Source organism: Oncorhynchus mykiss, chromosome 3 (assembly GCF_057628025.1).
Source record: "Oncorhynchus mykiss isolate SJ-2025 chromosome 3, ASM5762802v1, whole genome shotgun sequence".
Taxonomy (NCBI): Eukaryota; Metazoa; Chordata; class Actinopteri; order Salmoniformes; family Salmonidae; genus Oncorhynchus; species Oncorhynchus mykiss.
Window position 1 is genome coordinate 91,769,006 of NC_143024.1, and position 17,977 is coordinate 91,786,982.

Here is a 17,977-nt window from a genome sequence, read left to right on the forward strand (position 1 = left end):
ATCAGGGTATATTGATCTATATATATATATATACATCAGGGTATATTGATCTATATATATAAGGGTATATTGATCTATATATATATATATACATCAGGGTATATTGATCTATACATATATATCAGGGTATATTGATCTATAAATCAGGGTATATTGATCTATAAATCAGGGTATATTGATCTATAAATCAGGGTATATTGATATATAAATCAGGGTATATTGATCTATATATATCAGGGTATATTGATCTATACATCAGGGTATATTGATCTATAAATCAGGGAATATTGATCTATAAATCAGGTTATATTGATCTATAAATCAGGGTATATTGATCTATAAATCAGGGTATATTGATCTATAAATCAGGGTATATTGATCTATAAATCAGGGTATATTGATCTATATATATCAGGGTATATTGATCTATACATCAGGGTATAATGATCTATAAATCAGGGTATATTGATCTATAAATCAAGGTATATTGATCTATATATCAGGGTATATTGATCTATAAATCAGGGTATATTGATCTATAAATCAGGGTATATTGATCTATACATCAGGGTATAATGATCTATAAATCAGGGTATATTGATCTATACATCAGGGTATATTGATCTATAAATCAGAGTATATTGATCTATAAATCAGGGTATATTGATCTATACATCAGGGTATATTGATCTATACATCAGGGTATAATGATCTATACATCAGGGTATATTGATCTATAAATCAGGGTATATTGATCTATAAATCAGGGTATATTGATCTATATATCAGGGTATATTGATCTATATATCAGGGTATAATGATCTATACATCAGGGTATATTGATCTATAAATCAGGGTATATTGATCTATAAATCAGGGTATATTGATCTATACATCAGGGTATATTGATCTATAAATCAGGGTATATTGATCTATAAATCAGGGTATATTGATCTATATATCAGGGTATATTGATCTATATATCAGGGTATAATGATCTATACATCAGGGTATATTGATCTATAAATCAGGGTATATTGATCTATAAATCAGGGTATATTGATCTATAAATCAGGGTATATTGATCTATATATCAGGGTATAATGATCTCTATATCAGGGTATGTTGATCTATATATCAGGGTATATTGATCTATATATCAGGGTATAATGATCTATACATCAGGGTATATTGATCTATAAATCAGGGTATATTTGAGGGTGAATTTTGATGCAGATATATATATTTGAAGTGTACAGGGATGTTATGTATATTTATAGATGTGTCATGATATTTAGGTGCTGTACGTTCTAAACCCAGCATCTCTTACTATAATAATGTATTCCATTTAGCAGACACTTTTATTCAAAGTGATTTACAGTGTTTAGGGAATGTTTTTCGAAAAAAAAATAATAATTGGAATTTCAGTAACAGAACTTTTCAGTAACAGAACTTTTCAGTAACAGAACTTTTCAGTCAAATAAATCAAAAAACTAAATGGCTGAAAAGACGCCGCAATAAACAGTTGCTGTATCTGTCCCTTTGGCCACTAGGTGTCATTCACTAGGTCCCCCGTGTGGTTCTGGGATTTTTGCTCACCGTTCTTGTGATCGTTTTAACCCCACGGGGTGAGATCTTGCGTGGAGCCCCAGATCGAGGGAGATTATCAGTGGTCTTGTATGTCTTCCATTTCCTAATAATTGCTCCCACAGTTGATTTCTTCAAACCAAGCTGCTTACCTATTGCAGATTCAGTCTTCCCAGCCTTGTGCAGGTCTACAATTTTGTTTCTGGTGTCCTTTGACAGCTCTTTGGTCTTGGCCATAGTGGAGTTTGGAGTGTGACTGTTTGAGGTTGTGGACAGGTGTCTTTTAAACTGATGACAAGTTCAAACAGGTGCCATTAATACAGGTAACGAGTGGAGGACAGAGGAGCCTCTTAAAGAAGAAGTTACAGGTCTGTGAGAGCCAGAAATCTTGCTTGTTTGTAGGTGACCAAATACTTATTTTCCACCACAATTTGCAAATAAATTCATTAAAAATCCTACAATGTGATTTTCTGGTTTTTCTTTCTCATTTTTGTCTGTCATAGTTGAAGTGTACCTATGATGAAAATTACAGGCCTCTCTCATCTTTTTAAGTGGGAGAACTTGCACAATTGGTGGCTGACTAAACACTTTTTTGCCCCACTGTATACTGAGATCATGTGCCACGTAGATTGCACACAGGTGGACTTTATTTAAGTAATTATGTGACTTCTGAAGGTCATTGGTTGCACCAGATCTTATTTAAGGGTTTCATGGCAAAGAGGGGTGAAAACATAAACACACTCTCCCTTTTTATATACATTTTCATGTATATTTTTCATTTCACTTCACCAATGTGGACTATTACATGAAATCCAAATGTAAATCTATTTATGTTACAGGTTGTAATGCAACAAAATAGGAACAACGCCAAGTAGGATGAATACTTTTGCAAGGCAGGTGTGCCTTTCCAAATCATGTCCAATCAATTGAATTTACCACAGGTGGACTCCACAATCAAGTTGTGGAAACATCTCAAGGATGACCAATGGAAACAGGATGCACCTGAACTTAATTTTGAGTCTCAAAGCAAACGGTCTGAATATTTATTTATAAATTAGTTCAAATTTCTAAAAACCTCTTTTCGCTTTGTCATTATGAGGTTGTGTGTGTAGATTTATGAGGGGAAAAAATGTATTCAGTCCATTTTAGAGGCTGTAACAAAATGTGGAAAAGGGGTTTGAATACTTTCCGAATGAACTGTTTACTCACATATACACCAAACGGCATATTTCTATCTGTCCGCTGTTGTTGCTGTTGTCGCTGTCACATTTTTATCTTGTAAAGTTTCTGATAAAACATGCTGACGCACGTACAAAACCATGGTCTGAATTCGGAAGAAGTTCTTTACAGGCAGACAGGCAAGGTTGGCAATCGTATTGGTTGCTTCCACTACTATCTGTGTTGAAGAATGAAAGTAGGGCGGGAAGCTAATTGGACCAGACAGGTAAGGGATAGACCAGACACATTTATGCTCCGTTCATAACCACGTGGGATGGGGATCATTACCAGTTGGATGCATTCACATGTTTTTGAACTCATTGAGAAACGCCAATTGGCTAATGGCAGACAAGCTGTGTCAACCATAAACTAAACATATCTTTCATGCCTCTAAACAAATGAGGCTTTCTCTGTGTCCGTATAGGAAACAGTCATTTTTCTAAATATATATTCATATGGACAGTACAAGGTCACTGCAGTTTTGACAGAGATTTCATCCTCCCCAAGGCCAGGAGTTTTTCCCAAGAGTTTTTTTTTTAAAAACTATGTGACCTGATTAGAATAACTCTGGTCTCATTATATGCCATATTAAACCTTTTTTTCAACAGATGACTGATGTCATATCGGATAAGGTCAGAAGTTTTACCTGGTTAGCTTACCAGATCTAACCACAGCACTCTGGGACCTGCCAACTCTGTTTCCTTACCCTGCCATTCCCTACGATAGTTACGGCTCCGATTTACTTAGTATGTAGCAGTATTTTAACGCAAAGTTAGACAGGGTAACAAAGCAGTACAGTGTTATCTGGTGTGTACATCAATCAATGTTTATTTCCCATGTTCCATTTGCATCAACAACAAACCCAAAAAAAATTTTCAGTTATTATTTTTTTTTCTTCAGTCCTCTCTAATAACCTACTATAATGTCAACAAGATCAACAGGTGGTAGAATCCATTTAAACAAGACACACTTTATACTGCCATTGTTGAGAAAAGAACCAAACGGATGTCTTGGAAACCAAACCGTTTGTTTGGACCAAAGGGGTTCCAGTGACATTGGACAGAACCATGATTCATTAAACAGGTAGGTAACAGAAAAACAATCATCTAAACGAGGGTTGTTGTTGTACAGTTGATAGAAAATCCCCCCCCCACCCAAAACATACAAAAACACCCTGTTTGTCAATCAGTAGAATATGTTTATTTTTTCCCAGCCATTGAAGTTAACGGCACTGTTACTAACTCAAACACAAACCTAATGGACAGTAAAGTAAATACTGAGACATAATGTATATGTCACGTCCTGGTCTTAGTATTTTGTGTTTTCTTTATTAATTTGGTCAGGCCAGGGTGTGACATGGGTTTTGTATGTGGTGTGTTTTGTCTTGGGGTTTTTGTTAGGTATTGGTTCTCAATCAGAGGCAGGTGTTTATCGTTGTCTCTGATTGGGAACCATATTTAGGCAGCCATATTCTTTGAGTGTTTCGTGGGTGATTGTTCCTGTCTTTGTGTTTGTTGTCACCAGATAGGCTGTTTAGGTTTTCTCACATTTATTGTTTTGTTAGTTTATTCATGTATAGTTTTCTTCATTAAAAAACATGAATAACAACCATGCTGCATTTTGGTCCAATCATCGCTACACCTCCTCGTCAGAGGAGAAGAAAACCGTAACAGAATCACCCACCACAACAGGACCAAGCGGCGTGGTGAAAGGCAGCAGGAGCAGCGCGAGGAGTACTGGACATGGGAAGAGGAGTTGGATGGAAAAGGACCCTGGGCACAGCCTGGAGAATATCGCCGCCCCAAAGAAGAACTGGAGGCGGCGAAAGCGGAGAGGTGCTGGTATGAGGAGGCAGCTTGGCGACGCGGATGGAAGCCCGAGAGTCAGCCCCAAAAATGTCTTGGGGGGGGGGGGGGGGGGGGGCTCACAGGGAGTATGGCTACGCCAGGTAGGAGACCTGCGCAAACTTCCTGTGCTTACCGGGGGGCTAGAGAGACCGGACAGGCACCATGTTATGCTGTGGTGCGCACGGTGTCTCCAGTGCGGGTGCATAGCCCGGTGCGGTACATACCAGCTCCGCGTATCGGCCGGGCTAGAGTAAGCATTGAGCCAAATGTCATGAAGCCGGCTCTACGCATCTGGTCTCCTGTGCGTCTCCTTGGGCAGGCTTACATGGCACCAGCCTTGCGCTCGGTGTCTCCGGTTCGCCTGCATAGCCCAGTGCGGGCTATTCCACCTCGCCGCACTGGCAGGGCGACCGGGAGTATTCAACCAGGTAAGGTTGGGCAGGCTCGGTGCTCAAGAGCTCCAGTGCGCCTGCACGGTCCGGTCTATCCAGTACCACCTCCACGCATCAGCCCTCCGGTGGCAGCTCCCCGCACCAGGCTTCCTGTGCGTGTTCTCGGCCCAGTACCACCAGTGCCAGCACCACGCATCAGGCCTACAGTGCGCCTCGCCTTTCCAGCGCTGCCAGAGCCTTCCTCCTCTCCAGCGCTGCCGGAGTCTCCCGCCTATCTAGCGCTGCCAGAGTCTTCCGCCTCTACAGCGCTGCCGGAGTCTCCCGCTTGTTCAGCGCTGCCAGTCTGCAAAGAGCAGCCAGAGCTGCCAGTCTGCAAGGAGCTGCCAGTCTGCAAGGAGCTGCCAGAGCTGCCAGTCTGCAGGATGCCGCCAGAGCTGCCAGTCTGCAAGGAGCCGCCAGAGCTGCCAGTCTGCAAGAAGAAGCCAGAGCTGCCAGTCTGCAAGGAGCCGCCAGAGCTGCCAGTCTGCAAGAAGCCGCCAGAGCCGCCAGTCAGCATGTAGCAGCCAGAGCCGCCAGTCAGCATGGAGCAGCCAGAGCCGCCAGTCAGCATGGAGCAGCCGGAGCCGCCAGTCAGCATGGAGCAGCCGGAGCCGCCAGTCAGCATGGAGCAGCCAGAGCCGCCAGTCAGCATGGAGCAGCCAGAGCCGCCAGTCAGCATGGAGCAGCCAGAGCCGCCAGTCAGCATGGAGCAGCCAGAGCCGCCAGTCAGCCAGGATCTTCCAGATCCGCCAGTCAGCCAGGATCCGCTATTCAGCCAGGATCTGCCATTCAGCCAGGATCTGCCAGTCAGCCAGGATCTGCCAGAACTGCCAGCCAGCCAGAATCTGCCAGAGCCAACTACCTGCCTGAGCTTCCTCTCAGTGCTGAGCTTCCTCTCAGTGCTGAGCTTCCCCTCAGTCCCGAGCTTCCCCTCAGTCCTGAGCTACCCCTCAGTCCCGAGCTGCCCCTCAGTCCCGAGCTGCCCCTCAGTCCAGTGGTGAGGAACACTAGGCCAAGGTCGGCGGTGAGGATCGCCTGTCTAAGGACGCAAGGCAAAGGGACAAAGACTTGGTTGGAGTGGGGTCCACGTCCCGCGCCGGAGCCGCCACCATGGACAGACGCCCACCCGGACCCTCCGCTATGGGTTTAGTTGTGCGGTCGGAGTCCGCACCTTAGGCGGGGGTTCTGTCACGCCCTGGTCTTAGTATTTTGTGTTTTCTTTATTAATTTGGTCAGGCCAGGGTGTGACATGGGTTTTGTATGTGGTGTGTTTTGTCTTGGGGTTTTTGTTAGGTATTGGGTTTGTATTATAGTAGGGGTTTCTAGCATAGTCTATGGCTGTCTGGATTGGTTCTCAATCAGAGGCAGGTGTTATTCGTTGTCTCTGATTGGGAACCATATTTAGGCATCCATATTCTTTGAGTGTTTCGTGGGTGATTGTTCCTGTCTTTGTGTTTGTTGTCACCAGATAGGGCTGTTTAGGTTTTCACACATTTATTGTTTTGTTAGTTTATTCATGTATAGGTTTTCTTCATTAAAAACCATGAATAACAACCACGCTGCATTTTGGTCCGATCCTTGCTACACCTCCTCGTCAGAGGAGGAGATAGAAGAAAACCGTTACACTATAGACCATATTTCTATGACAACCACACTCAGTTATGAACAATGTCCTTCTCATTATCCTGTAAAGGCCACCATGTACTGTAGTAGCAGTACTTTAGTATCCGACGCTGTGGGACTGACTGGCTCTCAGCACAGTAGGTTGTCTTTCCAACAGGAATGTCTCACTAGCCTGAGAAGAAGCAGAGTCAAACTAATAGAGAGAGTGCATGTTTTAATATGTATGTGTGTGTGTGTGTGCTATATTGTTGTTGTGTAACATATTTGTGTGGGAAAATGGTGACTGTATGGTCATGGTAACAATCCTTCTGTGGTTCAGGGCAGGGTGGACATAGGTGGACATAGTTGGACATAGGTGGACATGGGTGGACATTGGGTGGACATTGTTGGACATAGGTGGACATTGTTGGACATAGGTGGTGGACATTGTTGGACATAGTTGGACATTGTTGGACATATGAGCATCGGTGAGGGATGGTTAGCGATTGTTGTGGTCATAACAATCATTTTGACTTGTGTATTATTTGAAAATACAAACAGAACGCTTAGAAACTGAAAAAAACAACAACAAAAAAACAAACAATGGTGTTGTCATGTCATTTTTTGACCAGTGAGGATGTGTCAGTGTTACGTGTACATTTATTGACTTGTACAACAACAACAATAACAACAACAACAACAACAGTAACACAATATCATAGAATAACCTTTACGAGAGAAGAGGCTACCACCATCCACTACAGGGTAAGATGGGATACATTTAAGGTCATCAAGACAAAATACAAGTAGAACAAAATAATATAAATATATTTGCTTCAAATTCATACCAGTCTGAATTCCTTATATGTGACATAGAAGGCCTGTATACTACAGGTGCCAGTGACGACTGACACAGCAAGGCTGACGACGGTAGGCTACTACTAGACTGGATCCAGCAGACAAACGCACCGAACGAAGGTTACCTCTGTTCTGGATTTGGTGGTCGTGTTTAAATGGACCAGACTGTAACTCAAAGTATTCTAGCTAGGCTTACTCTTATTAAAAAAAGAGTACCAGTCCTGAGACACTCCCCAGCCATCCACAATAACATGTTCATGATACACTCCTCCGTCCGTGGGCTTCATTCAAGTTGAGTTGCTTTCAGGCAGAAGAAAGAGTACGTTTTTTGTTTTGTCTTTACATGGGCGTGTGTGAGTCACTCAATGACTCAACAAACTCATACACGATATGACAAAGTCAGGCAGAAGATTTCCAGTGAAGAACCACACAAAACACCAACAAAACAATACAGGGAGAAGAAAAAAAAGAAGAATATCAGAATTCTGTCAAAAGAACCGGAAACTCAGTGGACAACGAAAGACGACCTATCAATGACCAGACCGAAAAGCTGGTCTCATCTACAGCAAACATCATTATTACCACATAGACTAACTTTTTGCTAGTTTAAAGTAAAGGGCTTAGCCAGTATTGATTATATGGCACGTGAATAATATTTTTTTATTATAAATATAAACACACTTAATAACAGGCTACTATCACCACGGGCCCCTCAGCCAACACACACCACTATCACCACGGCCCCTCAGCCAACACACACCACTATCACCACGGGCCCTCAGCCATCACACACCACTATCACCATGGGCCCCTCAGCCAACACACACCACTATCACCACGGGCCCCTCAGCCAACACACACCACTATCACCACGGGCCCTCAGCCAACACACACCACTATTACCACGGGCCCTCAGCCAACACACACCACTATCACCACGGGCCCTCAGCCAACACACACCACTATCACCACGGGCCCCTCAGCCAACACACACCACTACCACCACGGGCCCCTCAGCCAACACACACCACTATCACCACGGGCCCCTCAGCCAACACACACCACTATCACCACGGGCCCTCAGCCAACACACACCACTATCACCACGGGCCCCTCAGCCAACACACACCACTACCACCACGGGCCCCTCAGCCAACACACACCACTATCACCACGGTCCCTCAGCCAACACACACCACTATCACCACGGGCCCTCAGCCAACACACACCACTATCACCACGGGCCCTCAGCCAACACACACCACTATCACCACGGGCCCCTCAGCCAACACACACCACTATCACCACGGGCCCTCAGCCAACACACACCACTATCACCACGGCCCCTCAGCCAACACACACCACTATCACCACGGGCCCTCAGGCAACACACACCACTATCACCACGGCCCCTCAGCCATCACACACCACTATCACCACGGCCCCTCAGCCAACACACACCACTATCACCACGGGCCCCTCAGCCAACACACACCACTATCACCACGGGCCCCTCAGCCAACACAAACCACTATCACCACGGTCCCTCAGCCAATATAGACCACTATCACCACGGCCCCTCAGCCAACACAAACCACTATCACCACGACCCCTCAGCCAACACAGGCTACTATCACCACGGTCCCTCAGCCAACACACACCACTATCACCACGGCCCCTCAACCAACAAAGACCACTATCACCACGACCCCTCAGCCAACACACACCACTATCACCACAGCCAACAAAGATCACTATCACCACGGGCCCCTCAGCCAACACACACCACTATCACCACAGCCAACAAAGACCACTATCACCACGGGCCCCTCAGCCAACACAAACCACTATCACCACGGTCCCTCAGCCAATATAGACCACTATCCCCACGGCCCCTCAGCCAACACACACCACTATCACCACGGGCCCCTCAGCCAACACAAACCACTATCACCACGGTCCCTCAGCCAATATAGACCACTATCCCCACGGCCCCTCAGCCAACACACACCACTATAACCGCGGGCCCCTCAGCCAACACAAACCACTATCAACCCGACCTCTCAGCCAACACAGGCTACTATCACCACGGTCCCTCAGCCAACACACCCCACTATCACCACGGCCCCTCAGCCAACAAAGACCACTATCACCACGACCCCTCAGCCAACACACACCACTATCACCACGGTCCCTCAGCCAATATAGACCACTATCACCACGACCCCTCAGCCAACACAGGCTACTATCACCATGGCCCCTCAGCCAACACACACCACTATCACCACGGCCCCTCAGCCAACACACACCACTGTCACCACTGTCACCACAGCCAACACAACTTATTACCATTCACACATTACACATCTGTTCCCATCATGTGGCTGAAATGTATATATATATTTTTAGCTAACAGGTCAAGTCAGTAGCAACATCCAAACAGAATGAAATGAATGTTGGTGAAATGTAGTGGTTCAGAATGTGTGTAGTGATACGTCTCTCAATGTGTGTAGTGATACGTCTCTCAATGTGTGTAGTGATACGTCTCTCAATGTGTGTAGTGATACGTCTCTCAATGTGTGTAGTGATACGTCTCTCAATGTGTGTAGTGATACGTCTCTCAATGTGTGTAGTGATACGTCTCTCAATGTGTGTAGTGATACGTCTCTCAATGTGTGTAGTGATACGTCTCTCAATGTGTGTAGTGATACGTCTCTCAATGTGTGTAGTGATACGTCTCTCAATGTGTGTAGTGATATGTCTCCTAATGTGTGTAGTGATACGTCTCTCAATGTGTGTAGTGATACGTCTCTCAATGTGTGTAGTGATATGTCTCTCAATGTGTGTAGTGATACGTCTCTCAATGTGTGTAGTGATACGTCTCTCAATGTGTGTAGTGATACGTCTCTCAATGTGTGTAGTGATACGTCTCCTAATGTGTGTAGTGATACGTCTCTCAATGTGTGTAGTGATACGTCTCTCAATGTGTGTAGTGATACGTCTCTCAATGTGTGTAGTGATACGTCTCCTAATGTGTGTAGTGATACGTCTCTCAATGTGTGTAGTGATACGTCTCTCAATGTGTGTAGTGATACGTCTCTCAATGTGTGTAGTGATACGTTTTGAAAGACTCGTGTCTTGTTTCTTTCACTGTGTGTATTGATACGTCTCTCAATGTGTGTAGTGATACGTCTCTCACTGTGTGTAGTGATACGTTTTGAAAGACTCGTGTCTTGTTTCTCTCACTGTTTAGACCCAGGAGATCTGACGGCACACAAATATCATCACGAGTACAATATTGGGGAAATAAAGTGTTGATACAGCAACGATATGTGTTCAGAAAACCTAAAGAGATAAAGAATAATATATATATATATATATATATATATATATATATATATAAAGAAGGCAACATAAAAAACTTTTGGCTTTATAGCAATACAGGTATACATTTTCATGTTTGTATATATATATATTTTTAATATTTCAAAAAGTATTATTATTTTTGAAATCACACTTTCTTTTGTTTATATGATATTATTCAATACATTTTATATTTATTATTTCTTACAGTAGCATGCTGCCTTATGATATGGCAGTTGTTTGTTATCAGTAGTCATCCATTTTGTTTAATTCAGTCTTGTTGGTTTCATAACGTTAAGAGTATCTACACAGCAAGATCTGGGTAACCCACACACACACACTGATGAAATGTCATCATCCACTTCCTGGGTTCCCCTGTCTTACCAACTTACTTCCTGGTCTGTGTGCATCTCAGTGACTGCCCTCTGTCCAAGTCTTGTGACAATGATGTACAGACGTCCTACAGAGAGGCCCATAAATACAAAGTCATTTCTCTCTCTCGCTGTCTCTCTCTCTTTCTCTCTCTCTCTCTGTCTCTCTCTCTCTCTGTCTCTCTCTCAGCTGTAGAGTGATGGTCCATGTCCCAACAAAGCACCAGCAGTCGTGGCCTGCTGTCCTACTTTAAAGTTGATACCATTTCTTGTCCTTGTGTTTCAGCATTACCTGTAGAGAACAGATAGAACAGAGACAGAGAGGAAGTATAACTTCACAACCCCTTTTCATTTCCCCATGTTTCTCCATCACACAATCCCTAGCTGGCTGGCTGAGCCGTACCTGGTGGGCGTGTGTTGAGAACGTCTCTGCACTTTTCATCATGAGGGTGGTGCGTTCCTCCAGCTCTCCCAGTCTCTCTCCTCTCTGCTCCAAGGCGATGCGGGCTCGGGCCAGGTCCCCCACCACCCCGCCGGCTGCAGCCCTCACGTTCTCCAATCCCATTGGACCAGGGATGTGCTGGGCCAGGCTCCGAGAGGCCTTTCCCGCTGCTGCCTCCCCAACTACAGAGGAGACGAGGGGGATAGAAGCGAAGAGGTATAGTGTGAGAGAGAGAGCGAGAGAGAGAGAGAGAGAGAGAGACAGTCTCACAGACAGACGGATAGACAGACGGATAGACAGACAGACAGACAGACAGTCTCACAAACTGTCTCACAGACAGACAAAGAGACAGAGAGACAGACAGACAGACAGTCTCACAAACTGTCTCACAGACAGACAGACAGACAGACACATATTGAACCAAAATAAACACATAGTAACACAATCATACCAAAATACGGCAACATCCGCACTGAGCTAAAGGATAGAGCCTCCGCTTTCAAGGCGCGGGACTCTAATCCAGACGGTTACAAGAAATCCTGCTATGCCCTCCGACGAACCATCAAACAGGCAAAGCGTCAATACAGGACTACACCGGCTCTGGCAGGACCTGCAAACTATTACAGACTACAAAGGGAAGCACAGCCGCGAGCTGCCCAGTTACACGAGCCTACCAGATGAGCTAAATAACTTCTAAGCAACACTGAAGCATGCATGAGAGCACCAGCTGTTCCGACGACTGTGTTATCACGCTCTCCGTAGCCAATGTGAGTAAGACCTTTAAACAGGTCACCATTCACAAGGCCGTGGGCCAGAAGGATTACCAGGACGTGCTCTCCGAGCATGCGCTGACCAACTGGAAAGTGTCTTCACTGACATTTTCAACGTGTCCCTGACTGAGTCTGTAATACCAACATGTCTCTCACTGATTTTCTCCCACAAACTGTCTCCCACAAATGATCTCTCACAAACTGTCTCTCACACTATGTCTCACTGGTACACAAAAAACAACATACACTAAAACACACAACATCTAGAATGTGACCTACACAGCTCTTCTCTGTCGAAGGTCTGGGCGTTGCCCCCGAAGAATCCCTTGAGGAATCCTTGGTTCTGGGCCTCTGGTGTTTCTATTGGAGTGAACAGCTCCCCCAGCATGTCCTGAAACAACACACCACATATATTAACACACAGACAGACAGACAGACAGACAGACAGACAGACAGACAGACAATTTGAAAAGGAAGCTCGCTGAGAAGAATAACAGTGGTGGTGTTTTACTCTGCCAGCAGATGGCAGTGTGGTTATGCAGCACATTCAGTTACCGTTGGTAGAGAGGCTGCATGTCTAGCTGGAGCACACACACACACACTCACACACAAACTCCACCATGGATTCAGCACAGTGGAGCTGAAACCACACATGACAAGTGTGACGTTTCATTTCAAGGGCCATTGTCACGACTGGGTTTTACTAAAGGTATCAACTATGGCGTCCGTATACATACAGACAGACAGACAGACAGACAGACAGACAGACAGACAGACAGACAGACAGACAGACAGACAGACAGAGAGACAGACAGACAGACAGACAGACAGACAGACAGACAGACAGACAGGTTTGCTGACCTGCAGGTTGTCCGTCATCTCTTGGCTGTATGCGATGCGTTGTATCTCTGTAGGAGAGCTCAGGTACAGAGCCTGACCGCCGTTGGTGAAGACGAAGGTACGGGCGAGACGCATGTCCGTCAGGGGAAAGTAGTTAGTATCCATCAGGAGTCTAAGACTGGGCAAACTGGGAGGAGACGACAACAGAAACAACAACATTCTCTCAAAGGTGGGTACTAGTCGTCGTTGTCGTAGAAGTTATTTTTTTAAAACTTCAATGAGTTGTCATCAAGGGTACACAACCAAGACAGCTTCATAACAGAGACAGACAGACAGACAGACAGACAGACAGACAGACAGACAGACAGACAGACAGACAGACAGACAGACAGAGATAGACAGACAGACAGACAGACAGACAGACAGACAGACAGACAGACAGACAGACAGACAGACAGACAGACAGAGAGACAGACAGAGAGACAGACAGACAGACAGACAGACAGACAGACAGACAGACTGTAAACCTGAGGGTCATGACGTGTCCATTGGCGCAGAAGCAGGCCAGGCAGACGCTGTTGCAGACGGAGACGACGTCGGCACGCAGGAGGAAGGACGACTCTGTGACGTTGTGTGTGAACAGGACGGCCTGGGTAGGCATGAGGATGACCTTGGCCTGTTTCTCAGAACACACCACGGCCAGGTGACCGTCCCCACATGCCTCCTGGGAAGACAGCGGGGATAAGTTGACCAGCTTGCGCCTGCGGGGCTCGTCGGGGTCCTCGGGGACGTTGGGTTCCCGCCAAACCTCGTAGGGACTCTGGATAAGAGTGCCCCCACAGTCCAGGAAGGAAAAGCTTAGCACTGAGCCCTTCAGCATCAGGACGGTACCTAGGGGGGGGGGGGGGCATAATGCATTCATTACACATCTTGGACCCTGAACAGGTTCTGCCCCCACGCCATCTGACTTCTAAATAGTTAGTTCAATAGTTAACCAAATAGCTACCCAGACTATCTGCATTGACCCTTTCTACACTAACTCATCACACACTGCTACTGTTTATTATCTATCCTGTTGCCTAGTCACTTTCATCCTAGTTATATGTACATACCTACCTCAATTACCGTGGTATTGGTACCCAGTGTATAAAGCCAAGTTAATACCTGGTACTTTGTGTATATAGCCACGTTATTACTGGTACCCTGTGTATATAGCCAAGTTATTACCTGGTACCTTGTGTATATAACCAAGTTATTACCTGGTACCCAGTGTATATAGCCATGTTATTACCTGGTACCCAGTGTATTTAGCCACGTTATTACCTCGTACCCAGTGTATAAAGCCAAGTTAATACCTGGTACTTTGTGTATATAGCCACGTTATTACTGGTACCCTGTGTATATAGCCAAGTTATTACCTGGTACCTTGTGTATATAACCAAGTTATTACCTGGTACCCAGTGTATATAGCCATGTTATTACCTGGTACCCAGTGTATTTAGCCATGTTATTACCTGGTACCCAGTGTATTTAGCCATGTTATTACCTGGTACCCAGTGTATTTAGCCATGTTATTACCTGGTACCCAGTGTATTTAGCCATGTTATTACCTGGTACCCAGTGTATTTAGCCATGTTATTACCTGGTACCCAGTGTATTTAGCCATGTTATTACCTGGTACCCAGTGTATTTAGCCATGTTATTACCTGGTACCCAGTGTATTTAGCCATGTTATTACCTGGTACCCAGTGTATTTAGCCATGTTATTACCTGGTACCCAGTGTATTTAGCCATGTTATTACCTGGTACCCAGTGTATATAGCCATGTTATTACCTGGTACCCAGTGTATATAGCCATGTTATTACCTGGTACCCAGTGTATATAGCCATGTTATTACCTGGTACCCAGTCATCGTTACTCATTGTGTATTTATTATATGTTTTCTATTGTATCTCTATGTTCTGTCTCTCTGCATTGGGAAGGGAAGGGCCGGTAAGGAAGCGTTTCACTGCTAGTTTACACCTGTTGTTGTTTACAAAACATGTCACAAATAACATTTGAATTTGATTTCTATAATAATTTCACGAACGTGTTATAAGAGATCCAAACCACATTATTGAAGGTTAATTAAATAGATCTATAGCTGATAGACTATATATATATATATATATATATATATATATATATATATATATATATATATATAAATACTAAAGTATGTGGACACAACTTCAAACTGGTGGATTGGGCAAATTTCAGCCAAAGCCAGTGCTGACGAGGTGTGTAAAATCACACCGCCGAGTGCTAAAGCATGTAGCACCTAAAACTCATCTGTCCTCCGGTTGCACCGCTCACTACCGACTTCCAACCGGCCTCTGGAAGCTACATCAGCACAATAACTGTTTGTCGGGCGCTTCATGAAATGGGTTTTCACGGACTGACGAGCAGCCGTACACAAGCCTAAGATCACCATGCACAGTGACAAGCGTTGGCTGAAGTGGTGTAAAGCTCGCCGCCATTGGACTCTGGAGCAGTGGAAACTCCATATTAATGCCCATGATTTTGGAATGAGATATTTGACGACCAGGTTTCCACATTCTGTTGGTCATGTAGTGGATCTATAACGCATTCATGTGATGTTATGCAAAAGCTAAAATTTTAGGTATCCTAATAGATGCACAGCAAACAAATACATTGTAGTGTCATCCTTATGGCTGTTCTCAAATGTGTAATAGATGTCTATATACAACTGTGGCCAAAAATATTGGCCCCCTATTGGCCCTTTCCTTAAATTATTCCCTATTTGTTCTCAAATAAGTTTTAGAAAATGTTGTAAAACTTATCACTCGATTGTCAACATTGCAGAACCGACTTTATTTTCGTAAACTTCTGTTTTCAATTTTAATTTAGAAAATAAAGACAAACAGCATGAACAAAATGATTGACACCCCGGAGCTAGTGCTTGGTTGCACAGCGTTAATTTGGATGTCGTTCTTCATTTAGTCGTCAGTGAACTGATCTGAATTGCCAAAGAGCTTCAATTTTGTTTAATTGGTCCACAGAGGATTTTTCCCCAGGACTTAGGTTTGTTTAGTTGGGTTTTTTGAGAAGTTTAAATCAGGCGTTCTTGTGTCTCCTTCAGCAGTGGGGTCTCCCTATGTTTACCAAACGACCAAATTAAGTGTTTGCTGCCTCCTGAACATGTGCAAGACATCATGAAATCAGCAGATTATCAAGGTGTTCTTTGTGGGTCCTCCAGCTGGACAACAACCTCCAACACACATCAGAAGCATCCAGCCGATAGTCCAGATCTGAGTCACATCCGAAACCTCCAACACACATCAGTCAATAGTCCAGATCTGAGTCACATCCGAAACCTCCAGCAAGATCTGAACCCCTCAAACAAAGTATTTGAGCAGTTTTCTGGCCGTAAAAGTGGTCCAAATTGCTAGCAGAAAGGTGCAGCAGGCTCAGTCGGCTACAACAGGTGTTTGTCAGTTATCTTGACCAAAGTCTGTGCAATCAAGTACTAGCACCGGGGTGCCAATCATTTGGTCCATGCTATTAGTCTTTGTTTTCTCAAAATTAAAACATTCAATTGTCTCCGAATTTTGAAAATCCAGTAGCAATGTGTGGAGAACAAAAGTATTTTTCTTTATTCAATTTCAATTTATTTTACAATAAAATATTTAAGGAATGATTCAAGAAAAGTGCAAGCGTGTTTGGACACAACTATATGTCTTCTGGATCTACAACTATATGTCTTCTGGATCTACAACTATATGTCTTCTGGATCTACAACCATATGTCTTCTGGATCTACAACTATATGTCTTCTGGATCTACAACTTTATGTCTTCTGGATCTACAACTATATGTCTTCTGGATCTACAACTATATGTCTTCTGGATCTACAACCATATGTCTTCTGGATCTACAACTATATGTCTTCTGGATCTACAACTTTATGTCTTCTGGATCTACAACTATATGTCTTCTGGATCTACAACTTTATGTCTTCTGGATCTACAACTATATGTCTTCTGGATCTACAACTATATGTCTTCTGGATCTACAACTTTATGTCTTCTGGATCTACAACTTTATGTCTTCTGGATCTACAACTATATGTCTTCTGGATCTACAACTATATGTCTTCTGGATCTACAACTATATGTCTTCTGGATCTACAACTTTATGTCTTCTGGATCTACAACTTTATGTCTTCTGGATCTACAACTATATGTCTTCTGGATCTACAACTATATGTCTTCTGGATCTACAACTATATGTCTTCTGGATCTACAACTTTATGTCTTCTGGATCTACAACTATATGTCTTCTGGATCTACAACTATATGTCTTCTGGATCTACAACTATATGTCTTCTGGATCTACAACTTTATGTCTTCTGGATCTACAACTTTATGTCTTCTGGATCTACAACTATATGTCTTCTGGATCTACAACTATATGTCTTCTGGATCTACAACTATATGTCTTCTGGATCTACAACTATATGTCTTCTGGATCTACAACAATATGTCTTCTGGATCTACAACTATATGTCCTCTGGATCTACAACTATATGTCTTCTGGATCTACAACAATATGTCTTCTGGATCTACAACTATATGTCTTCTGGATC

General features: G+C 44.0%; 1 protein-coding gene across 1 annotated transcript in view; it reads right to left on the reverse strand.

Annotated features, from left to right (window-relative positions):
* Positions 1 to 7,327: 7,327 nt before the first annotated feature.
* LOC110504879 (syntaxin-binding protein 5-like) overlaps positions 7,328 to 17,977 on the reverse strand; it is a 226,061-nt gene continuing 215,411 nt past the window's right edge. Inside the window, exons 22-26 of the mRNA XM_036975302.2 lie at positions 13,857 to 14,220; positions 13,351 to 13,516; positions 12,769 to 12,880; positions 11,681 to 11,901; positions 7,328 to 11,569 (exon numbers count right to left, since the gene is read on the reverse strand). Coding sequence (XP_036831197.2) covers positions 11,528 to 11,569; positions 11,681 to 11,901; positions 12,769 to 12,880; positions 13,351 to 13,516; positions 13,857 to 14,220 — 905 coding nt within the window. The 3' untranslated portion in view covers positions 7,328 to 11,527. The remainder of the gene's footprint in view (positions 11,570 to 11,680; positions 11,902 to 12,768; positions 12,881 to 13,350; positions 13,517 to 13,856; positions 14,221 to 17,977) is intronic.